We start from the raw sequence: 25,721 nt of genomic DNA, 5'->3' as shown, positions 1-25,721 counted from the left end.
CGATCCACCTGCCTCAGCTTCCCAGAGTGCTAGGATTACAGGCATGAGCCATCACGCTCAGCCAAGACTGGAGGATTACTTGAGCTCAGGAGTTCGAGACCAGCCTGAGCAAGAATGAGACTCCATCTCTACTAATAATAGAAAAATTAGTATCATGGTGCACACCTGTATTCCTAGCTACTTATGAGGCTGAGGCAAGAGGATTGCTTGAGCCCAGGAGTCTGAGGTTGCTGTGAGCTACAGTGATGCCACTGCACTCCATCCAGAGTGATAGCAAGACTCTATCTCTAAATAAATAAATAAATAAATAGACATATATCTCCTAACTCTAAGGTCCTGTACAAACATAAAAACCTACTTTGCCTTAAAGACTGTTGACCAAGAAGGTTCCTGAAGGATATCAGCACAGTGGGCATAAGGAATTGTTGTTGTTCTCACTATTGATCATCTATCCTGGTGCTAAGGGGAGCAGTAGTGACTCTGTTGGATGGTTTTTTGGGACAGAATTTCTCAAAGATGTGGGTAGGAATGATTTCTGGTGGTTCCAAATCAGTCTGAACTCTGCAGAAAGTGCATCAGTTGCACTGGCTTAGCTTGATCTATAAACTGCAAATTTACTAGCTTGGAAAAGGGAAAGTTAAGAGGAACAGCAGTCTGCGGTTATCCTTAACTCATACTCTATTGCCTATTCCCCAAGAAAGCATCAACCAAATTCTTTATTTCCTAGTGGAAGTATGAATTTAAACCACTAGCTGGGGCTGGACGTAGTGGCTCACGCCTGTAATCCTAACACTCTGGGAAGCCGAGGTGGGCTGATAGCTCGAGGTCAGGAGTTCCGAAACCAGCCTGTGCAAGAGCGAGACCCTGTCTCTACTATAAATAGAAAAAATTAATTGGCCAACTAATATATATAGAAAAAATTAGCCAGGCATGGTGGCACATGCTTGTAGTCCCAGCTACTTGGGAGGCTAAGGCAGGAGGATTGCCTGAGCCCGGGAGTTTGAGGTTGCTGTGAGCTAGGCTGATGCCACAGCACTCATTCTAGCCTGGGCAACAAAGCGAGACTCTGTCTCAAAAAATAAAAATAAAAAAATAAACTACTACCTGGGACTTATTTGAGATATAATAAATTATTAAACATATCTTAAGTACCCATTCTATGCTGAGCAATGTGCCATATCCTATGAGTGATACCAGAGAAAACCAAGTTACTGACTTGGATTCTCTCTAGGAAATTCCAATCTGATTGGGAGGAAGCAGAATTCAATAATATTATGGGATGTTGCAAGGCAGCACAGGATAAATGCTAAATGAGTAGAACATTTAATAAGTATTGAGAATTCAGAGGAGGGAAAATTGTTTTGGATGAGGTAGTAAAACAGCATAAGCAAAACTAAAAAGAACAGAATATCATCTGTTATATCATAGAACAAAAAGGACACTTTTTTTTTTTTGAGACAGAGTCTCCCTTTGTTGTCCAGGCTAGAGTGAATGCCATGGCATCAGCCTAGCTCACAGCAACCTCAAACTCCTGGGCTCGAGCGATCCTTCTGCCTCAGCCTCCCGAGTAGCTGGGACTACAGGCATGCGCCACCATGCCCGGCTAATTTTTTATATACATATCAGTTGGCCAATTAATTTCTTTCTATTTATAGTAGAGACGGGGTCTCGCTCTTGCTCAGGCTGGTTTTGAACTCCTGACCTTGAGCAATCCGCCCGCCTCGGCCTCCCAAGAGCTAGGATTACAAGGCCGGGCGCGGTGGCTCACGCCTGTAATCCTAGCACTCTGGGTGGCCGAGGCGGGCGGATTGCTCGAGGTCAGGAGTTTGAAACCAGCCTGAGTGAGACCCCGTCTCTACCATAAAAATAGAAAGAAATTAATTGGCCAACTAATATATATATAAAAATCAGCCGGGCATGGTGGCTCGTGCTTGTAGTCCCAGCTACTCGGGAGGCTGAGGCAGGAGGATCGCTTGAGCCCAGGAGTTTGAGGTTGCTGTGAGCTAGGCTGACGCCACGGCACTCACTCTAGCCTAGGCAAGAAAGCGAGACTGTCTCAAAAAAAAAAAAAAAAAAAAAAGAGCTAGGATTACAGGCGTGAGCCACAGCGCCCGGCCAAGGACACTTTTTAAAATCAGAAAAATGTGTGCTAGCGAGTTGTTCCGACTACTTGTTGCTGCATAACAACATCAAATTTAGACACTTAAAACAATAATGATCATTTTCTTATCCCTCATAGTTTCTATGGCACAGGAATTTGGGAAGGGCTCAGCTGGGTGGCTCTGGCTCAGAAACTCTCATGTGGTTGTGTGGGGGCGGTGACAACGCCATTACAAGATGGCGCCGATTTCCTTTGGCCCGCCTGTAGTAAACAAGTTCAGCGCATGCGCAGAGTAAGTCCTGGCCTGTTCTATAAGTATGCATATGAAGGATCTTAGCTTGGCCTATCAGTAATAACCCTCGCGCGCTTTTAACCTATCCCCATCACTTCCCTCCTTCCTTAGAGTATATAAGTGTGTGAGAGCTTGTGCTCAGGGTCTTCCGCATGTAACCAGTTAAGCAATCCCCATTAAAGCGCTGTCAGAAGAACTCCGGTTGCCGCGTCTTCCTTGCTGGCGAGGCGGGCGCGACATGGTTGCAGTCAGACAGTGGCTGGAGGTGGAAAAGTTAGGGGCTGTAGGGGCTGGCTGGGCACCTCTCACTCTTTTCATGTAGTCTCAAGGGTTCTCCATGTAATCTTCCTATAGGTTAGTTTGGGCTTTCTCAGAGGCAGGTATGCATTTGGCGAGAGCCACTGTCACATGTTGGGTTCCTTGGGAAGCAAACTCTGAGATGGAAATACCATTCAGGCCAGGCACAGGGGCTGACGCCTGTAATCCTGGCACTCTGGGAGGCTAAGGCAGGGGGATCACTTGAGGTCAGGAGTTAGAGACCAGCCTGAGCAAGAGTGAGACCTCCCCCATACCCATCTCTACTAAAAATAGAAAAAATTAGCTGGGCATGGTGGTGCTCACCTGTAGCCCCAGCTACTCAGGAGGCTGAGGCAGGAGGATTGCTTGAGCCCAGGAGTTGGAGGTTGCTGTGAATTAGGCTGACAGCACGACACTCTAGCCCAGGCAACAGAGTCAGACACTGTCTCAAAAAAAAAAAAAAAAAGTAAAAAAGAAAAGAAATACCATTCGGGATTTTTATTATTGAGGGATATTGGGACCAATACCAGTGGAAGGGAGGAGAAAGAAGCAGGATTAAACAGAGGGGGAAATTAAATAGCGATAACAGTCCTAACAAAGGCCTCAGCCGACCCCACGGAGTGCTCTGGAGTTGTGATGGCCCTTCAGAGTTTGTCTAAGTTTGGGCAAAAGGGCAGACTGGATCTTAATACTTCTGTGTATGTCAGTCATTGTATGTGGGCTTCCCCCAGAAGGAGGTATAACCTTGAGCAAGGCAATTTTATTCAGCCAAGGCAATCCCCTACGAAAACTGACAGCTTAGGGTCATCGTTCGCAGTACTCGAGGCAGCTAGGGGAGTAAGTCTTTCATTCCTGAAGGAAAATCTGAGTGGTACATTCTAGTGTCCACCACAGTCCTAACAAGATCTGTGGCTTTCAGTAGAAGAACTTAGGCATCTTGTAAGGACCTGGTAGAGAAGAAGTTGGGGGAATAAATACTCCAACCTCTCTTTACTCCCGACTCTGATTTCTTATCAGAACCAAATCCAGGAAGCCATAATAATTTACATAGTCAATGTGAGTTTTGGGTTACAGAGCAGGAGAGAGAAGGGTGAAGGTGGGATTTAGAGGTTCAAACAAGATATTCAATAGCAGAAGATGAACTTAGTTTTTGAATGTTAAAGACAAGTTGAGTTTGATAATATCCTGATGCATGCTTCTTATTGGTGTATTAAAGGAGTTTTTTGACTCACTGTCTCACTCATTCCACTCCTTCTGATTACTTAACCTTACTCTTCAGTCTACCATTTAAACCCTGCCTAATTATTTTGGCTTAAAATATGTTCTAATTCATGAGTTTGCTTTTCTCCTGAGTATATTTATTTCACTGTTTTACTCTTCATTTTAGCTTCATATACCCATCCTAACTTGCCAATATTCTTCATCTGAGCCTTTTCTAGGCACTTTTCTTTCTGTGCACCTGTGCTATGGGGACTCTCTCCTTCCCTAGTATCTTATTTATCCTGCCTTCTTGGTTGAAACTGGAAAAAGGTAAGTTTCAAGGTATTATATTGAGGTAATGCAGATGAGAAGTGATATGAGGGTGGGGATAATGGTTGTGGAGAGGAAGGCCTACTTTTAGTGAATCCCTGTCCATGCTACTATGGTGTACTTTCTGCAGCCACTAGCCAATGGTAAAAGGAATTCATAGCCTTTCCTTACATTGATTATTTCCAGCATACCATTTAACTCCTGTAATCATCTCTTCCTTGAAGCCCTATCATTTAACTCCAATGATAACCTTTTCCATCTCTTATTTGGCTTCCATACACTTTTTTCTTTCTTCTCTATCTACTCCTCAGTTTCCTCGAGTATACTCTGGCAGACAAGCCCTCCATCCTCTTTTCCTCCCCAACCATGTTTTGCTCTCCTTTGCCTGATAATCTTATTATATACATTCCCTATGGATGTCTTATTTTCTTTTCATGGCTTCAACTATCACATTTATACAAGTAACTTCTATATCTGAATCTCCTTTCCTGAACTCTCTTTTGGATTTCATTCCAGATCCTGCAGTGGCCAGAGTGATCATAACTCAGGACTTATTCCTAGGCTGATACTAAAGTGTGCTTCTGTCTTTTTAGCTCTTTTTTTTCCTTCCCTTGCTTTTTTTTTTTTTTTTTTTTTTTTGAGACAGCGTCTCGCTTTGTTGCCCAGGCTAGAGTGAGTGCCATGGCGTCAGCCTAGCTCACAGCAACCTCAAACTCCTGGGCTCAAGCAATCCTGCTGCCTCAGCCTCCCGAGTAGCTGGGACTACAGGCATGAGCCACCATGCCCAGCTAATTTTTTACATAGATATATCAGTTGGCCAATTAATTTCTTTCTATTTATAGTAGAGACGGGGTCTCGCTCTTGCTCAGGCTGGTTTTGAACTCCTGACCTTGAGCAATCCGCCCGCCTCGGCCTCCCAAGAGCTAGGATTACAGGCGTGAGCCACTGCGCCCGGCCTCTTCCCTTGCTTTTTAGCTCTTCCTTGAACTGTTCCTCAGTGTATTTTGGTTCAGTTTTCATATCATCCTGGCTTCCTTCAGCCTCCATTAAAACAAACAAAACTTTACTAAATTTCCAATTGGACCCCTCAGAGATGCCGTTTTATACCAAAAGCTCTCCCTCGTCCCCTTTGTCTTTATCTTCACAAGATCTCCTTTTCAGAGAATTCAAAGGACACACTTAGCATTGTGAAGATAATCACCATTTGTTTCTGTTAAGGCATTTAAAATGCAAAATACCAAATACTTACATTTTAAAAATAAGCCTATTTGAGGAGCTGAGTGTCTCTGTGTGTAGGGAGGAGGGACAGTGGAGTGATGAGGAGCCCAGATCTCTAACCTGAGAAACTGGAAAAGTAACAAGCACTCAGCTCTTGGAGGTGTGGGACTAATTCACCCACTTCCCCAAATCACTTGAAATTTCTTTAGATATTTATCCTGGGAATGGTGTAAGGAAATAAGAAGGATAGAATTTAAGCAAAAACTAAGAAAAGTTAGACTCTCAAAACAAAAATTTTTACTTTTTTTTTTTTTTATTGCTGTAAAAAGCTTTTCTATGGTGGAAAAAAACAAAAATTTTTATCTCACTCTTTTAATCACACATAGACAGATTTTTTTCTTCTGTCCTTAAACACCAAGTTTTAATCCTCCGAGGGGCTGCACTGTTCCTGGAGGTACTGCAATACCAGGTCGATGCATGGACTGGACAGAGCAAGCTCCTCTTCCATTTTTCTGCTCCCCAAATCTATTTAATATATTGTCCTTGGATAGGAGATGTATCAGATATTAAACTGATAAGAACAGATACTACACTTGATCTAAGCCAAAAGGCTTAGAAGTGATAGACTTTTAAAAGCACATTTTACCTACAGATTTCCATGGAAACCAACCCAAGAGAAATTAGAAAGGAGACACATTGCTGTGCCATTTCTATGCGAATCAATGTCGGATTTTCATTAAGCCAACGTTGTTTTGCCAAGGTCTCAGTGTTTATTACAGCAACAATTACCTCAGTAACAATTTCTCCAGATAGTTTTATTTTAAGGTCCCTAACTTACATACTTCACCCAACTGCTTTCAAAATTGTTCAGTTTTTATGGTGGAAGTTAAAGTACCACCTTTATCTCGGCTCTGGTTTTGTACCACGGAAGGTCAGTCTCTTTGAGAAACCTAACCCCAGCAGGGAAGTGCCACGATGGCATCCTTTTGATGTGATGCGCACGTTGCTGTACACCTTGGCTGCAAAGCAACGGCTGTGCTTTGAAACAGCAAAGAAGAGCTGGTGCATGATGACTTGGACACGGAAGGATGCTTTCTCCTTCCCTTTAACACTAAAAACAGAGTAAAAAAAAGCCCCCACAAAACAAAAAACAAACCCAACAGGCATCAAAACCGTCCGAGCGCCGAGGGAAAGCGCGCCAACCACACAAAGAAAAGGAGGGGGGCTACTGGGATTCAAAATCGTTTCGCCGGGACATACACTCTCCTCGACCTATCGGAGTTAACTGCGCGCTTGGTCGTAGCCAATAGACACAGAGTTTCGGGTCCAGGTCCGCCATCAAGACTGATAGGCATTTACATAGCCCAATGGACTAGTGTGACGCTAAAGAATCAACCAATACGTTTGGGAGGTGGGTGGAGTGTGGACTAGGGGGTTGGCGGTGCCGTGTCATGGAGGCTCAGTCTCTGAGCAGCCATTGAAGGGGAAGGAACTGCGGGTGTGTGTATGTGTGTGTGTGTATGTGTGTGCGCGCTAGTGTGTGGACAAGGAGGTGGGGGCAGCTGAGTTAGAGTCCCAACTCCTTGGACTCCATTTGCTATTCTCTTCTTTCTCCCCCACACCTATATGGTGGTAGTGGGCGTTTATATTTGCGTTTCTTTTCATTCATTTCCGAATCTCTTCAAATTTTAGGGTAGGGGGTAGTGGGAAAGGCAGGAAAAAGAAAGGGAGGAGAGTAGTAGCAGAAGAGCAGGAGGAGGACATGGAGATGAAGAAGAGGATTAACCTGGAGTTAAGGAACAGAGCTCCGGAGGAGGTGAGATGACTCAGCCCCCACCCCTTCCCCACCAGCCCTACATTCTGAGGGTCGGATTTGTGGTGGTCCTGGTGGGTGGGTGGGTAGAGAAGGGTAATAAGTTAACCCCACCTGGGGTTAGGGTTGGGGAAAATGTTTAATTTTAAATCATTAAAATTCTCTACTTAAAATGGCGAAGGGTTTAAGTTTCTAGGGGCGTTTTTGTGTGTGCGTGGGGGCTTAGTCCCTTTCGGCTTGCTTCGAGTCTGGCGTCCTGGCCTCGTGGGGGCGGGAAGCGGGGTGGTGCGGGCGCTCCGCCGCTTCGCTCCTGTTGTCCCTGCTCCTGGGGGCCGGCGGCGTGGGCGCGACCCCCCAGTCTCACTCGCCCCTGCCGCAGCCATCGCCGCCTGAGAAGTTAGTCCAACTTTTCTGCAGTGCTGCCAACTCGCTTATTTTTGTATGTGGGGGGTGGGCTCCGCCAGCCTCGAGGCCCCCGGCTGCCGACGTCGCGCCGCGCGCGGGCTGGGGTCGCTAGCGGAGTACTGCGCCGGCTGCGCCCACTCCCCCGGGAAGCGCCGCGCGCCGCCCGCGGAATCTGGGTCAGTGGCGGGTTCTCGGACAGCGGGTGAGTTTTGTTACTCGTCGCAGTGACCGGAGGTGGGGAGGGGACGTGAGGCATAATCCGCTTCTTTCCCTGCGGTGTGACGATATTCAGCATGTCGCGTGGTAGTGGCCGCCACTCTGAATTTGATCCCTTGGAGATAGTTTCACAAAAACTCAACAAATGGGCCGCAGTAGTTTTGTGCTTTAAAGATGGGTTCGGCGAAACTAAATGATGCGCTCTCGCTGCTGTCGCTTTAGTTAAAGAGACGGAGTTGGGAGGGGCCACGTGAGGCGGGGTCGCGGTCAACTTTTCGGGGGTCGGGCGGGAGATGTTTCCGCCTCTTTTTCGCCGGCGCCTTCGTGACCTCACCCAGCCCTCCCGCCCCGGGCGGAGGCGCGAGGGGAACGCGGGCTGGAAGGCGACCCCCTTTTTCCTTGGGGAGTCCCCGCCCCGTGTGGGGTTTCCCGTCAGTCGGAGCGGCAGGTCGAGAGAGCGGGGCCCGTGGCCAACGAGGAGCCTCGCGCTAGGAAACCGACGTAGTCTTGCTCCTTTTAAGTCTCTAAAATAAGCCCTAGAATTGGAATCTAAGGATAAGACATGGAGATATATATATATAATATATATATTTAAACTGGGGTGGTGCCCGTGCATACCAGCATACAGGATCTGCGTCTGTCTGGGCTTTCGCGTTCGGCACGCATACTTTGTTTTTTTTTAAGTCTTCTATTTTCCTGAAATTGGCAGGGGCCAGGGAGGAGGAAACAGTCGCTTACTATCAGGGTCATCCCAGAGAGAACTTGAAGTTTCTAGAGCTTATTCTTAGGGGCTTCAGGAAAAAACAAACAGGATGAAACTTTAAAAGCCATCTCTCAGAAGCACAAGTTTAGGATACTTTTTAATGTCTTGGGTTGGAAAAATGGACATCTCCGCCTCCTGCATTCTTTTACTTAGAGATCGTAATTTCTTTCCAGTTTTGGGGAGTGTGAGACGTTGCCTTTTTGTAGCTTCTTCCGCTGTGGTATAATAACGGTCTCTTATATTTGTATAGGCAGTTTACAGAGCACTTTTCGCGTTTGTTATTTACTTTCTTCCTCCGTACACACTTGTAAGATGAATTGTATTCTAGAATCCAAATTAGCAAACAGTCTCAGGGCAGTGAAGTGATTTACTCAAGTGGAAGAACTGGTTTTCTGATACCAAATCTAGTAGCCCTCTCACCCCTAAGCTAAACTGGGAGTTGGAAGACTTAGAGTCAGGCACAGCTCTGCCACGACTACTTGTGTGACCCTAGGCAAGTCATTCTTGTGTGGGTCTTGGTTTCCTGTCTTTAAACGTGAGGCCATGATGTCCTCTCTGGTCACAGAAATAATTATATCAAAGTCATATTCACATAGAGAAGGTGGCATCCTTGTTGCTAATTTTTAGCTCTCAAATACCCCAAACATATTTTTGCATTGGAGATAGAGAACAGGATCTCCTGCCTCCCCCTTAAGATTAAGTCCATTTAGGCCAACACCAGGAAGTTTTGTTACTACAACTCTGACCTAATAGGGAATCCAGCCCATTTCCCTCTAAGAATGGGGAAGAGTCCACAGAAAAGCTACCGGAGTGACAGGGAGAAATAACATTTTGTTAAGGATGTATTGTTCTGGGTGATAGTGTTTGACCTCGATGTTGGAACAAATAACACCCAAAAGCTGGGCTGTTCCAGAAGGAGCTTATTTCTTCATGAAGGGTAACAAGGTTTTATTGAGTTATGATAGTATTTATCTTAGTTGTCTAATTAACCAAAGATAAGTGGGTTTAAACTGAAAAAGTGATTAAATAGTTTTTTCTCTTTTTTTATTTTTTATAAAATGTGTGACTCAAGAGTTTTCTCTCTTCTTAAATTTTAGGGGAGCTTACTTTAATCCTTTCCCAATAACCCACATATCCCCTCACTGCATAAATATATGCCCAGTGTTGAATGTATATGCCGAGTGTCCTTATCATTATCAGAAACAGGTTTCACATGGAACTTTTTCAAAGTTTTGGTGTGTTTGTTGTTGTTTTTGTTTTGAGATAGCGTCTCATTCTGTCAACCCAGCTAGAGTGCAACAGCATCATCATAGCTCACTGCAACCTCAAATTCCTGGGCTCAAGTGATCTTCCCGCCTCAGCCTCCTGAGTAGCTGGGACTACAGCCATGAGATTCTATGCCCAGCTGATTTTTCTGTTTTTTTGTAGCTGTGGGGTCTTGTCCTGCTGAGGATGGTGTTAGCCTCTTGTCCTCAGGTGATCCTTCTGCTTTGGCCTCCCAATGTGCTAGGATTACAGGCAGGAGCCCGGCCCAAAGTTTTGTTTTTTATGCCTCAGTGATTTGAAGCAGGCATTGAACTTCTTAGTCCAAGCTTAAATTTAAAAGATTGCTTATAGTGATGACTTTAGATTGTATATCCATTTTGGGGGGGAAATCAAGCAGATCTGTGTGAGAAGATTGGTGGGTTTTTGTTTTTTTTATAACCAATGGGCAATCAAACTTGAGATTGGTGGTTTTAATATTCACATTTTTATAAGACCCAGGTCTATTGCTAAACAGATTGCAAACTAAAGAATCATTAATGTGTTCCCTCTTACAGGTGACAGAATTGGTTCTTGATAATTGCCTGTGTGTCAATGGGGAAATTGAAGGCCTGAATGATACTTTTAAAGAACTAGAGTTTCTGAGTATGGCTAATGTGGAACTAAGTTCACTTGCCCGGCTTCCAAGCTTAAATAAACTTCGAAAAGTAAGTTGGCATTAGCGTGCAAGCATCATGATTTCAATGCTAAAGGCTATTCTTAATATGGCTCATTTTTGGCCAAATGAAATGACCATTCTGCCTGTTAATTAGAAGTTTTTAAGTTTCTAAAGATAAGAAAAAGGATTATATAGGATCTTGGCATCAGCTCTAATATTGCTTTTAGAAATTTAAATTTAATAATGGAATTGCTTTATAACATGAATTTAGATTTAATATCTGCCAAATATTTTTTTCTGAATCATAAAATCCAAATGTTATACAACTGGAACCAAAGCTGGGATGGGAGCCCATTATATAATATAAGAGTTCTAATATATTATGTGGCAGATGTAAATGGAAATTTGGAAATTAATGATTTATAGTGACAGTCTCCTGAAGCCAGAGAGAATGACAGATGTTTCTCTTCTTCCAGTTGTTATACTTTTAAAATCTTTGATCTGATGCCTTCACCATTTTTTATTTTACTCTCATGTTGAATATATAGTTGGAGCTTAGTGACAATATAATTTCTGGAGGCTTGGAAGTCCTGGCAGAGAAATGTCCAAATCTTACCTACCTCAATCTGAGTGGAAACAAAATCAAGGATCTCAGTACAGTAGAAGCTCTGGTAAGTGGAACAGTCTTATTTGCGGACTTGTTTTTTTGTTGTTGTTAAATTTTGTGAGATTTGTATCTTTTTTTTTTAAGACAGAGTCTTGCTCTGTAGCCGGGGCTAGAGTGCAGTGGCGTCATCATAGCTCACTGCAATCTCAAACTCCTGAGCTCAAGTGATAATCCTGCCTCAGCCTCCTGAGTAGCTGGGACTACAGCCATGCCTAGCTAATTTTTCTATTTTTTTGTAGAAATGAGGTCTTGTTATTGCTCAGGCTGGTCTTGAACTCCTGGCCTCAAGCAATTTTTCCTCCCAGCTAGCCTCCCAAACACCTGCTAGGTTACAGGTGTGAGCCACTTCACCTGGCCTGTATCTTTTTTTTTTTTTTTTTTTTTGAGACAGAGCCTCACTTTGCTGCCCAGGCAAGAGTGAGTGCCATGGGGTCAGCCTAGCTCACAGCAACCTCCAACTCATGGGCTCAAGCAATCCTCCTGCCTCAGCCTCCTGAGTAGCTGGGACTACAGGCATGTGCCACCATGCCTGGCTAATTTTTTCTACATATAGTTGGCCAATTAATTTCTTTCTATTTATAGTAGAGATGGGGTCTCGCTCTCGCTCAGGCTGGTTTCGAACTCCTGACCTTGAGCAATCTGCCTGCCTAGGCCTCCCAGAGAGCTGGGATTATAGGCTGAGCCACCGCGCCCGGCCAACCTGGCCTGTATCTTATCTTTTTAATTTCTATTTAACTCTTGAAACTTGTCAATTTCTTATGTTGTGATCTAGACTGTTACTGCTTTCTTTTCCTTTAGAGTAAAATATTCAGGTGAATTTTTAAATCAGTGAGAAATGTATTTGTATTATCAACTTCAGGAGTTGACTATCAGGTTTTTAAATTTCTGGCATTTTCTTAACTTTTTCCCTCTTGATTATTTTTTGAGTTATTTTATTATTTGCCCCATTATTTCTCAATGTGAGGAAAGAAAAGGAAAAAATGAAACTCTGAAAATTGTTGCTCTGATTTTTAAAAGATTGAGAGGAGGTTGAAATTGTTGAAAATAAGCTTGTTTGTGGATTTAAGTTGACCAGGGTATTGTTGTTGCCTAATTATGTACCGATTCAGTCAACAAAAATATGTTGGGTCCCTCCTTTAAGTAAGGCACTAAGACAGGTGCTGGAGATGCAACAGTGAACAAAACTAAGTTCTTACTCTTTTGGAGTTTATATGCCAGGGGCTAATTAAGAGAGTTGGCTGTGTTTGATATAATCTTAAAATTCTAAAAATCCAAAAATCATTCTCTATTTAAAAAATATATTTTCTGGATAATGAATTAAAAAGAAATAGGATGATATTTTAAATCTTGAATGTAAGTATTAACTTTACTTTTCCAGCAAAATCTTAAAAATTTGAAAAGTCTTGACTTGTTTAACTGTGAGATCACAAACCTGGAAGATTATAGAGAAAGTATTTTTGAACTGCTGCAGCAAATCACATACTTAGATGGATTTGATCAGGAGGATAATGAAGCGCCAGACTCTGAAGAGGAGGATGATGAGGGTAATCATTCTTAATACTCATAAATGTGTCATAATTATAGCCTCCACTCTAACTGTGCAAATTAGATTGGGCTTAGAGATTTAGGTGTGAGAAAAGCCACAACAAGGTATTAGTAAGACAAGAAAAATTTAAAAACCCACAACTCTAGCCTGTATTTCTTCTTTCAGATTTCTAAGTTTCATGGAACTTAATGATTATTATAACATGAAGTTTCATTAAATTTTACATCTGTATAAACTTGTGTAACCACCACCCAGTAAAAGTGGCAACTTCCTAAATAATGCTTTTTTTAAAAAAAAGAACCATTCATAATAGCCCATAAATAGAAACAACCCAAAGGCAATTTCCTAAATAATGCTTTTTTGAAAAAGAACCATTCATAATAGGTAGAAACGGCCCAAGTGTCTATCAACTGATGAATGGATTAAGAAATATGATTTATCATTGCTATGTAATATTATTCTACCATAAAGATGGTAGAAGTGTTCATTACAGCATCTCCACTTAGGAATATTCTCTGCAATCCTACCTGGGTAGTTTGAAGCAAATGTGATCATATCACTAGTCTTCTTGAAAACTTTGCAGGTTTCCCTGTTGCCACCAAGACATACAAGGCCCTTCATTACTTGGCCTCTGTTTCCTTCTCCAGCCTCTTCTTCGTCAATACAAAATTAAAGCATCTCACCAAACCAAGTAAAAGAAGCCTGACACAAAAGTCCTCATATTGTTTGATTTCATTTATATGAAAAGTTCAGAATAGGCAAATTCATAGAGATAGAAAGTAGATTATTGGTTGCCAGGCACAGAGGGGAGAAGAGAATGGGGAGTAACTGCTGCTAATTGTGGAGTTTCTTTTTAAGGTGCTGAAAGATATTCCAGAATTAATGAATACATATTTTTAGATATATATTCTAAATCTTCTAATATTCTAAATATTCCATATCTGATCTGACTAACAGATCAGATGTGGAATAGTTGTTAGTAATGGGACACTGCTTGTTATTATTGGGTGAAAAATTTTTTGCTATTAAAATGATAAAAAGTAATGTTTTGATGAAAATCTATACATTGGATAAATGTCAGTACTTAGAAAACTATGCTTCACAAGCAGTAACTTTGAATGTTGTAAAATGGAAATCTTAAAAGAAATCACCCTGAGATGCTTTTCTAACCATTGGCTTGATAGTTTGAAGTGATTAGACAAGGTAGAAAGGATCAACATGCTAGCCAGAAACATTTGCCCAGCCATTTGCTCATCTTTTAAAATATTTTTAAAGATGGAGATGACGATGATGAAGATGAAGAGGAAGATGAAGCTGGTCCACCTGAAGGATATGAGGAGGAGGAGGAGGAAGAGGAGGAAGAAGATGAGGATGAAGATGAAGCAGGCTCAGAATTGGGAGAGGGCGAAGAGGAAGTGGGCCTCTCATATTTAATGAAAGAAGAAATTCAGGTGAATAGAAACTTCTTACCTACACTGAAAATTGATTATTTAGGCATAGGGCTAAGTACTGTAAAAAGTGTGTTTTGTAGACATCTGAGAGTTGTTTCTAACTTGTGGGTGTGCATATATTTGTCTGTCTTTTTTCTCATTGTCCCCACCCCAAAACTATAAACTATATCCAGATAATCATAAACACCTGTTGATTTTACTTCCAGATATCTTTCAAATCCATTCTACCCTCAGTGGCATGATATGGTAGAAACATTTTATAAATGTCTCTGAGCCTCAGTTTCTACATTTATAAAAGTGTGATTATACCAATCTCATAGGATTGTTTTAAGGATTTAATAAGATAGTATATATGAAGTACATAGTCCCTGGCACTTAAGAAAACTTAAGTTTCTTCCCCCTGATTATCTCTTGCTTGTACTTTTTATGTAGCTTTCTAGATATTCTTTCTGAATACAGCATCACCACTTATGTGCAGTGATGACTGGGTAGTTGATGCAAATGTGATTGTATTACTAGTCTTGAAACCCTTTCATGTTTCCCTGTTGCCACCAAGACATAGAAGGCCCTTCATTATCTGGCCTCTGTTTCCTTCTCTAGCCTCTTCTCACTCAATACCAAATTAAAGCATCACACCAAGCTATTCTTGCCTTTATACTTGTGTATACATTGTTCAGTCTATCTAAAATGACTTACTCATGCTCTCTGATGAACTTTGTTGTCTTTTTTGAGGTAAACAAATATACTGAAGCATGTAAAGTACATTAATTTTATGAATAGCTCCATGAAATTTTACATACATATATGGTTGTGTAACTACCACCCAAATCATAGCTTGTGAACTCTTTTCCATCCCCAACTCCCTCTTTTTTTTTTTCTTTTTCTTGTGAACGCTTAGCTTTACAAACTCAGCTCTGGAGTTGCCTAATTATTGAAGCTTTCTATACTTTTTCTTAGGCAATCACTCCTTCCTCTGTTACCTCAGAACCTTGATCAGGTTTCTATTGCCTAGAGACACTTTTACAAAAATCAGCCACTTTCTACTAGGTGGTGAGCTCCTTAAGGTGAGCAGCCATTCATCTTTGTATCTCAGCGTCTTGTATATTGATTGATTGGCACATAATAGGCTCATGAGAATTGTCAGTTGACTACAACAAATGATCTTTAACCCCTGGGAGTTTAGGTAAGTTATTTTCTCCTAATGTTAAATTGAGGTCTATATTCATAATTTAAAATAATTTTTTAGTATTAAATATAATATCTCTTATTTAGACTAGAAATTGTTAGTATTCTTAGTTCTTCTAATGTTCTTAGTTCTTCTACATTGGTTTGATAGATCATATCACTGATCAATGATAATTTTTTCTGATACCATTTTAAATATGAAACTATGATAGAAAAATAGGACATATTTGCTTGAGGCCTTAGCGAGTTAGGAGTTATATAATAATGAAGAATAGAACTTATTTATTTATTTATTTTTTTGAGACAGAGTCTCACTCTGTCACCTGGTATAGAGTGGGATAGAGTGCATTGGCATCTGCCTAGCTCACAGCAACTCAAACTCCTGGGCTTAGGCGATCCTCCTGCCTCAGCCTCCTGAGTAACTGGGACTATAGGCATGCGCCACCATGCCCAGCTAATTTTTTGTATATATTTTTAGTTGGCCAATTAATTTCTTTCTGTTTTTAGTAGAGACAGGGTCTTGCTCTAGCTCAGGCTGGTTTTGAACTCCTGACCTTGAGCAGTCTACCCACCTTGGCCTCCCAGAGTGCTAGGATTACAGACGTGAGCCACCTCACCTCACCCGGCCTAAATATCCTCTTTTGTTATTCCTTGCAAGTTGGAGATGTTTAAAATGTTTCTTCTGCTTCTCTTTTCTTTCCCTTCCACTCCCCTTTCCTACCCTCCCTCTCCTCCACCCCTCTCTTTCCTTTTATTCTTCAGTGTAAGGCTACAGTTTCTTCTGATTTTTACTGTGGTCCTTTTTGTGCTATTTACTACCCCATTCCTTCTGCTCCTTGTAGCTTACTGGTATTCTGGTATGAAGGTTCTTTACAGTGTTTCAATTGGCTGTATAAGAATGATTTCTGAATCATGCAGTTTGGCTGGGCCTGGTAGCTCACACCTATAATCCTAGCACTTTGGGAGGCTGAGGGGGGAGGATTGCCTGAGGCCAGGAGTTTGAGACCAGCTTGAGCAAGAGCAAGACCCTGTCTCTAAAAAAATTAAAAATTAGGTGGGCTTATTGACATGAGCCTATCCCAGCTGAGGAAGGAAGATCGCTTGAGCCCAGGAGTTTGAGGTTATAGTAAGTTATGATTGTACCACTGTACTCCAACCTGGGCAACAGGTAGCAAGACCCTGTCTCAAAAACAACAACAACAAAATTATGCAGTTTAGTTTGTCAGGGGCTTCTAGCTAAATATTGGAAAATTAGGTTCTGTTTAGTATTTCTAGACACAAATGGGATGTGAATATTGTGAAAAGGGAAGGTTGTCCAAGTTTTCCCTAACTACCCAGTGGTTCTTGGCTTTTACAAATTGGTTAGAGTATTTTTGAAGAGCAGTAAACTTGTATGGCATTGGGCGACCCTAGATGGGTTTGGTTCTTTGAGCATGTAGTAGCACCTCATCTTACTGGAATTTAGCCATTTGGAACATAGCCAAGAACAAAGCAGTAAATATAAAAGATCTCTGAGCTGCCAAGATATAAGTAACAAAAGACATTTTATTCTTAGGAGAGGGTTCAAGCTAAACCTATTTTCTTTTTATATTCAATTCTCTAATAAGCTTGTTGATCTATTTTTCTGATTCCATAGCAGATTAAAATTGATATAGTAACTGATTGCAAAAAAGGACATAAAAACTAGGAAAAGAAACAACTCAAAATGGAGGCAAGGGTCTTTTTTTTTTTATTTTTTTTTATTTTTTTTTATTTATTCTTTTCTCAAGAGTGAGCAAGATGAACAAGGGTCTTTTTAAAAAGGAGAAAATCGGCCGGGCGCTGTGGCTCACGCCTGTAATCCTAGCTCTTGGGAGGCCGAGGCGGGCGGATTGCTCAAGGTCAGGAGTTCAAAACCAGCCTGAGCAAGAGCGAGACCCCGTCTCTACTATAAATAGAAAGAAATTAATTGGCCAACTGATATATATATAAAAAATTAGCCGGGCATGGTGGCGCATGCCTGTAGTCCCAGCTACCCGGGAGGCTGAGGCAGAAGGATCACTCAAGCCCAGGAGTTTGAGGTTGCTGTGAGCTAGGCTGACGCCACGGCACTCACTCTAGCCTGGGCAACAAAGCGAGACTCTGTCTCAAAAAAAAAAAAAAAAAAAGGAGAAAATCATCCTCATATATTAATAGGCTCAGAGGGAATCAATATATACTAATTGGTATAATATTATGATCAGAATGGTATGCATAAAAAAATGGTGACCATGATTATTCAAGAGAAAGGTGTAAGTTAAGTCTAGCATAAAATGGTAGAAGAGTATGCAGTGCACTTCAGAGATTTGCATTCCAGTTGGCTAGAGTAAAAAAAAAAGGTTGTAATGCTTCAAGGCAGTATTTAAATCAGGGGTGGGGAACCTTCAGTCTTAAGGCCATATGTGGCCCTCTGGGTCCTTAAGTGTGTCCTTTTGACTGAATCCAAATTTTGTAGAACAAATTGTTTTATTTTTATTAATACATTTTTATTCACCTTTTATATTTTATTTTTATTTTTAAAATGAACATATTTAAAATACCAAAGAATAAATTAAGTTTCAACAAAATAATCCTCCCAGATTGACCACACAATTAAAGCATTAGTAAGCCATGAGAGCTAAATTGATGGCCACTACGCTTATGATTTAATTCTAACTTCCTTCACCTGACTGGCACCACTACTGCTTGAGGCTGGTTGGTAAGAGTTTAGGGGGTCAAGTACACCAGTCTGTTACCAGCTTTTGTGGATGATGCACTGTGTTTCTTTTATTTTTGTTTGTTTTTGAGACAATCTCGCTTTGTTGCCCAGGCTATAGTGAGTGCCATGGCGTCAGCCTAGCTCACAGCAACCTCAAACTCCTGGGCTCAAGCGATCCTACTGCCTCAGCCTCCCGAGTAACTGGGACTACAGGCATGCGCCTGTAGCAATCTGCCTGCCTTGGCCTCCCAGAGTGCTAGGGATTACAGGCGTGAGCCACCGCACCTGGCCATGCACTGTATTCCTTTTTGAAGTGGAATTTGTGAATAGTTGCACAGCTCGACAGTATTTTTTAATTCTGTCTGCTTAACAGCCCATCATGTCAAAGGAGACCAAGAGAATACTGAAGGAAGAAAATAGGTTTTTTGAAATGAGGATTGGGAATTGCTATATTATCTTGTTTCTGTTAAATATAAGATGATTTGCTTGCTTTGTGATATTGCAGTATCAACATTAAAGAAATTCAGTGCTCTTCAATAAGCCGATTACATTGAAAAAAAGAAAAAGAAAAAGAAATTCAATGTTCATCAGCATTATAACACTCATAAGGACCATAAATATTTTAAATTAGAGGGAGAGGTGTGAAAGGTTGTATTGCAGAAATTTAAAGCAAAAGCAAAGATGATTCTTTCAAGCAGAAATAAAACCCGCACATAATGCCACTGACGCAGTATATAAAGTAGCTTGTATATTGGGGGAAGCCATTCAGTGTTGTAGAAATTGTGAAAGAATGCATTGTCGAAGTTGTAGGATGCTCAGACCCCAATAACGTTTCAATGTACAAACAACTGCCTCTTTCAAGGAGAACCATAGCTGATTGTCAGCATGAATTAGCCTTCAACTTAACAGAACAACTTCATGCAATACTTCAAAAGGAAAATATATATTATTGAGTTTGGATGAATGAGCTTTGGATGAATCAACTGATGCTACTGACTTTGTACAGGTTTTATAGTTCCTTCAGGGCATAACAGAAGATTTTCTTTGCTATGAAGTTACTCACTTTGGGCACTCTTACAAACAGAACTTGGGGAATAGTTATCTTGAACAGCTTTCAAGATAAATGTGAAGTTGGACTGAATTTGGTAAATTTAATGAACGTATGTGCAGTTGGTGCACCTTCCATGACAGGAAAACATGAAGGGTTTATTGCACAGATAAAAAAGTATTAACAGATCCAGATGCTCTTGTTTCTTTTTATTGTATCTGGCACTAGCAAAATCTCTGTGTTGGCCAGGCGCGGTGGCTCACGCCTGTAATCCTAGCACTCTGGGAGGCCGAGGTGGGTGGATTGCTCGAGGTCAGGAGTTCAAAACCAGCCTGAGCAAGAGCGAGACCTCGTCTCTACTATAAATAGAAAGAAATTAATTGGCCAACTAATATATATAGAAAAAATTATCCAGGCATGGTGGTGCATGCCTGTAGTCCCAGCTACTTGGGAGGCTGAGGCAGGAGGATTGCTTGAGCCCAGGAGTTTGAGGTTGCTATGAGCTAGGCTGACACCCCAGCACTCACTCTATCCTGGGGAACAAATGAGACTCTGTCTCAAAAAAAAAAATCTGTGTTAAAGATACTGTTTTAAGTGATACTTTGCAACAAATTATGAGTATTAACTATATTCATGTATGTTCAGTTTTGTAACATGCTAAAGTTGAATGATGAAGTATTCAGCCTGGCTGTGCCATACCATTCTAAAGTGCATTGGCTATCACAGGGACAGGTATTAGCCAAAATTTTAAGTGTGTGAAAACAGGTAGTTAAATTTTATGAAGAACAGAATCAGCAATGTGAAATATTGAAAGAAGATTTCTATAGGAATGCAGCATATCTGTGTGATATGTCAAATCAAAACAACTTGAATATTTCTTTGCAAGGTAAAACTAAATCTATATATGATATGTGGCAAAAAATCCAAGTATTTGGGAAAAAACTCAAAGCTCTTTTTCCAAAACACTTCTTTAAAAGAAAATTTCAGGTGAACATTTTCTCTAGTTAGGTCATTTATGAGCAGGATGATATATGTGAGTTATTTGAAGAATACACAGCTGTTATAGACCTGTTAATTGGAGAATACACTGAAAGGTTCACTGACTTTGAGAATCATGACATCACACTCAAATTAGCATTTCTGCCTCACCTAGTTGATATCACCAAGGCACCTAAAGAACTACAGATGGACGTAATTGAGCTCTTAGTATTTTAAAATCATTTTAAAATCATTGTTTGATGCTAAGAAAGATCCAATTGTGACATGGAAAAATGTAGTAGAATACTCATGCTTTTGGCAACATGTCCGAAAAATGCTTTCTTGCTTTTCAACCACTTATTCCTGCAAAGCTGCTTTCTCCTACCCAACTCAAATCATGACACCCTTAAGGTCACAAATGACTGATACTCATCTAGAGGATCAACTGAAACTGCAGACCTCTGTGCTGCAACCAAATATTCAGATGCTTTCCAACAAAAAGTAGACATAACAAAGTTATTTAAAGGTTAGTTAACTTTAAAATTAACAAATAGTTTTCATTTTTTGAGATTAAGTAAATAGTAGTAGTTAGATTTTTACAAAGTAATGTACATTTTTAAGGATATCTACATGAAGTTTCTTGAATGCGGCCTTATTTGATTACAGTGAAATTAATGCAGCCTTCCAACATGGAAAGGTTCCCCACCCCTGGTTTAAGTCATAGCTATCCAGAATAACTTCACAAGAGTTGTAGATCATTTTTTTAATTGTGATTTTTGTTTTTTTAACTTTTTTTTTTTTTTTTTTTTTGAGACAGAGTCTCGCTTGTTGCCTAGGCTAGAGTGAGTGCCGTGGCGTCAGCCTAGCTCACAGCAACCTCAAACTCCTGGCTCAAGCAATCCTCCTGCCTCAGCCTCCCGAGTAGCTGGGACTACAGGCATGCGCCACCATGCCCGGCTAATTTTATATATATATTAGTTGGCCAATTAATTTCTTTCTATTTATAGTAGAGACGGGGTCTCGCTCTTGCTCAGGCTGGTTTCTAACTCCTGACCTCGAACAATCCGCCCGCCTCGGCCTCCCAGAGTGCTAGGATTACAGGCTTGAGCCACCGCGCCCGGCTTGATTTTTGTTGACATTTACTATTTTGTTGTGTACATTTTTCTATGTAGGAGGAACTTACAGGTTTTTCTAGATAAATATTTTATTGATTGAAAAACTGAGGTCCAGAGAGATAAAGTGACTTATTCAAAACACATAACTATATTGGGACTAGGATTCAGTGCATTTTCTTACCTTTATCTGTAAAATAGAAGATCCTGTTTTTAACATTGTCAAAAGTTGCTCTGTTCATTATAGTAGGTGGTAGGTGTATGTGACTATTTGAATTGGTTCAAATTCAATAAAAATTAAAAATTCAGTTTTTCATTTGCACTGGTTATATTTCAAATGCTCAGTAGCCATGTGTGGCTGGTGGTTACTATATTGCACAACACAGACGTAGAACATTTCCATTATTACAGAAAGTTCTTTTGAATAGTGCTGGTCTAAAGCATAATTTATTTTTCATAAAGAAACTAGAGATTTAGTAAGATTTTAAAAAAGACCTATAGAAGGTAGACAGAGGTTGTCAGAACACAAAATAACCTTAGTTTCTTTGTTCTTGTTGGAATATATTACAACAGACAGTGAAAAATCTGTGTCATGGTTTATTTTATTCTCAAACTGAATATTTGAATTTCAAGGATGAAGAAGATGATGATGACTATGTTGAAGAAGGGGAAGAAGAAGAAGAAGAGGGTGAGTTACACTAGCCATAAACAAATTCTGAAATTAAAGACACAGCTATTTTTCATGGGCTTTAAAGAATGAGTCTAGTAAGTTATTATTGATCCCTTTGATTTTGCTTTGTTTATTATGGAGTGCCTTGAAAGGTATAAAAGTTTTTTAAAGAGTAATTGTCTCAGGGCATTCATTATTTCCATTAAAAATAAATAGTTTATAACATTTTATTTTATTAATTTATTCATTTGGAGACAAGGTCTTGCCCTGCTGCCTAGGCTGGAATGCAGTGTCAGGATCATAGTTGGCTGTAACCTCGAACTCCTGGGCTCAAGTGATCTTCCTGCATCAGTCTCCAAAGTAGCTGGGACATACAGGCATTTGGCACCACACCTGGCTAGTTTTTTTATTTTTTGTAGATATGAGTCTTGCTGTGTTGCCCAAGCTGATGTTTATTTTAAAAACAGGAATGAAGAGATTAATGGAATCTTGAACTGAATTTATTAATTTTTTAAAGGTCTGTCATTTTGGAAAGAGTAAAGCCTTATCCATAGAAGAAGAACAGTTGAACTCCAGATAATGCCCTTTTAAGATTTGTTCTGTGGTACTCTTTACCTAGGTCTTTCAAAATAATTTTTAAAATTTACTAACAATTCCATTGATGCCAAGTCCTGTTTCTTGATTCGTACTTCATGATTTGGCCACAAGGGTGCATAGCAAGCTGTCATTATGGATTTGTAAGTCTTCATCACATAGCAGTGGAAAGAAATTCAGAGGAGGCTGCAGACAGTGGCTCATGCCTGTAATCCTAGCACTGTGGGAGGCCGGGGGCGGGAGGATCACTTGAGGCCAGGAGACCAGCCTGAGGAACATGGTGAGACCCCATCTCTACAAGAAATAGAAAAATTAGTCAGGCATGGTGGTGCATGCCTTTGGGCCCAGCTACTTGGGAGGCTGAAGCAGGAGGATTGACTTGAGCCCAGGAGTTTGAGATTACAGCAAACTGTGATAATGCCACTGTACTTTAGCCTGGGCAAGAGAGTGAGACCCTGTCTCAAAAAAGAAGGAAAAAAAAAGGAAAAATTCAGAGAGGAAACTTAAATAATTTTCTTTTGCCATTAACTTTTCACTAAGATTCAAAACTTCGTAACTTAACACATATTCACTTGTCAAAATTAATTACACTTTTCCTCTATTCTTCCAGAAGAAGAAAGTCTTCGAGGGGAGAAGAGGAAACGAGATGCTGAAGATGATGGAGAGGAAGAAGATGACTAGATCATTCTAGGACCAGATTCCCTAATATTCATGGGTGTGCAATAGAGTGATCACATCTTTGTTTCTTCATGTACAATAGCTGTCTCTACAGAACATAATGTGTAACTTTTTATAGGAAAAGTGTGGTTTTACTATTTTTGCCTTATCATTCCAAATAAGATTTACTAGTCTGTTAATGATCATATTGTATGTAGAGAAAAATTTTCTTGGTCCCCGATTTGAAATTCCTTAGCGATTTATTTAGAATGTTAATTTTTCTAATTCAAGCTCATTATATTAGTCATTTTTACCCCATAATTAAAACATGATCAGTTTTACACAGGTGTAGTATGGTGCATTTCACTCATAAGGTTTTAAAGTTATTTATAAATTAACTGAAATTACAGTAAGCTGTAATATGAAATGACAATAGTCTCTTGAATGATGGGTTGGTTATTTTTTTAGAAGTGATCCAGAGATCATTAGTTTGAAGGCAGTGGCTTTTTTTTTAGTAAGAGTATTTGAGTGCTTTTTTGGTCCCATAAGTAACTTGGAAAGTAGAAGCAGAATAATAAAGGTTCTGTTCAGCAATATATTAATAGTTCATGGATTTTGAGGAGGTGCCATTCAGTAATGCAGTTCATGGATTTTGTGGTGACCTATAAGATTTTCTTTTTGAAGGACAAATTGCTTATACTAAGTCCAGAGATATGCAGGTGAGCCCTTTCATCAGGCTGCAGATCATGACACGCCAGTGGTTGTTTATTTTGGTTTGGTTTTAGGTGTGCATTCTTTTTCTCAGCAATTCTTTTATAATCACCTTTCCCTTCTTGTTTCACTCCCTTCTATCTCAGAAGAAAGTTGGGAAGTTTGTAGATACCTAGGAAAACTTTTAGTCTTATACCTCAACCACCTTTTCAGATCTGTCTTGAGTTTTAAATAAGTGAAATGAAAGTAATTGAGTATTTTCTTAGCTACAAATATTATTGATACAGTTTTATGCAACAAGCTCTGCTTAGTGTAAATCTTTCTTAGTCGAACATCTAAGACTATTAGTAGGAAGAAAAAAGAAAAGCAGAGGCTTTTGGAAGCAGCATTAATGTTCCTCAAAAGTCAGAACAATTGCCTGTTGATAATAAGATATTCAAGTCAAATTTTTAAGTTGGCTTCTCAGATGATTTGGATATCACTGTGCAAAGTATTTCTAATTTTCCCAAGTAGAACCTTTAACAGTTTTAAAGCATTACCAGCTATAGCATTATTTGGAATATACTAGGCAGTAGGAAAAATATTTGAAACTAAATTGGTATTAAAATTAAGATTTGTTTTCAAGTGGATGTCCATTTAAAATAGAAAAAATATTTGGGATAAGTGTGTGTGTTTCTTTATATGGCTACTAAATAAAATATAATGAGTAGACCAGTGCATCTCCATTTTTGTCATGGAGGCTCCATGTTCAAGGCAAATGCTTTTTTAGTCTTGGCTATGTAAAATTTTTTACTTTGTTTTGAATATTTGTAAATTTTTAAAAAGTTAGTGTCAGCAAATTAACTGAAATTATGCTTCTATACTGGGACACATTTAAATTACTGAGTATAGTACTGCTGCTGCTTCCTTTTTAGTTTAAAATGTATGACTTGGCATTTTAAATTAAAAATTATGAAGTTATTTGTGGAGAAACTAAAAAAGTTGTACAAGTGACTGAAATAAAACACGTAGGACAAGTTTAGTAGTAGGGGGATTGGAATCTCCAAAAGACTCACATTTTTCTTCCAATTTAAAACATTGAAATGCCCTGTTCTAGTCCCTAAGAATTCTCATTGCATACATACTATACCAGATTATAAAATACTTATTTTTAAAATGAAATCTATATATTAACTTTCTTATCAATCATCTTATTGTGCAATCAAAATTAGAGTTCTTTGGTTTGAAAACAACACTTAGAGCCTCCTGATAACTTTTAAGACTTACTTAGCTTTGTGGGTGGTATTTTCATGCAAATAAGTAAGGGTGGGTTTTATATTTTGTAGAAGTTTTTGGTCCTATTTTAATGCTCTTTATATGGCAGTATGTATATAGTGTGTTAAGTTCCTTAAGAATCTCTCCTTAAAAACTTTGAAGTTAATACTTTTGTGCAACTGTGTTTTGAATAAAGCCATGACAGTGTTAAAAACAAACAAAAAAATGCAGTACTCTTGATTATTCTTTTATTGTTTCTGTTTTTTCTGTGACTGCTGTAACTTAAAAGTTTTTGAAACTGAGTTGCTTCAAATAAACTGAAGATTTGTTATAATGATTAGTTTCAGTGTATGATATTCACTTTTTCAACAGTACCTTTGGTGGCTTTGAATGGCTTTTTAAAAAATACAAACAGGTTGAAAATTATTACTCATTCAAACACTAGGATGTGATATGAGGCATTACAATTTGATAGTTTACCTCATCATCTTCAATTGTAACTTTTTCTAAGAATCAAAAAAATTCTGGATTCCCATAATTTTTCCTTTTGGGGTACAAATTGAGCCAGTACTTTTT

General features: G+C 39.8%; 1 protein-coding gene and 1 non-coding gene across 2 annotated transcripts; one reads left to right on the top strand and one right to left on the bottom strand.

Moving 5' to 3' along the window:
• Positions 1-5,870: 5,870 nt before the first annotated feature.
• Positions 5,871-6,061, bottom strand: LOC142869631 (U2 spliceosomal RNA). The gene has a single exon (XR_012918225.1). It is a non-coding gene; the product is annotated as a U2 spliceosomal RNA (small nuclear RNA).
• Positions 6,062-6,867: 806 nt separating this feature from the next.
• ANP32E (acidic nuclear phosphoprotein 32 family member E) lies at positions 6,868-25,486 on the top strand. The gene is made up of 7 exons (XM_076000079.1): positions 6,868-7,254; positions 10,456-10,605; positions 11,105-11,227; positions 12,602-12,767; positions 14,045-14,220; positions 21,893-21,947; positions 23,134-25,486. The coding sequence occupies exons 1-7, from the start codon at positions 7,201-7,203 to the stop codon at positions 23,202-23,204; spliced, it is 795 nt and encodes a 264-aa protein (XP_075856194.1). The 5' UTR covers positions 6,868-7,200; the 3' UTR covers positions 23,205-25,486.
• The last annotated feature ends 235 nt before the right edge of the window (positions 25,487-25,721 follow it).

The sequence above is a fragment of the Microcebus murinus genome, chromosome 2 (assembly GCF_040939455.1).
Source record: "Microcebus murinus isolate Inina chromosome 2, M.murinus_Inina_mat1.0, whole genome shotgun sequence".
Taxonomy (NCBI): Eukaryota; Metazoa; Chordata; class Mammalia; order Primates; family Cheirogaleidae; genus Microcebus; species Microcebus murinus.
This window is presented reverse-complemented; position numbering and strand designations above follow the sequence as displayed.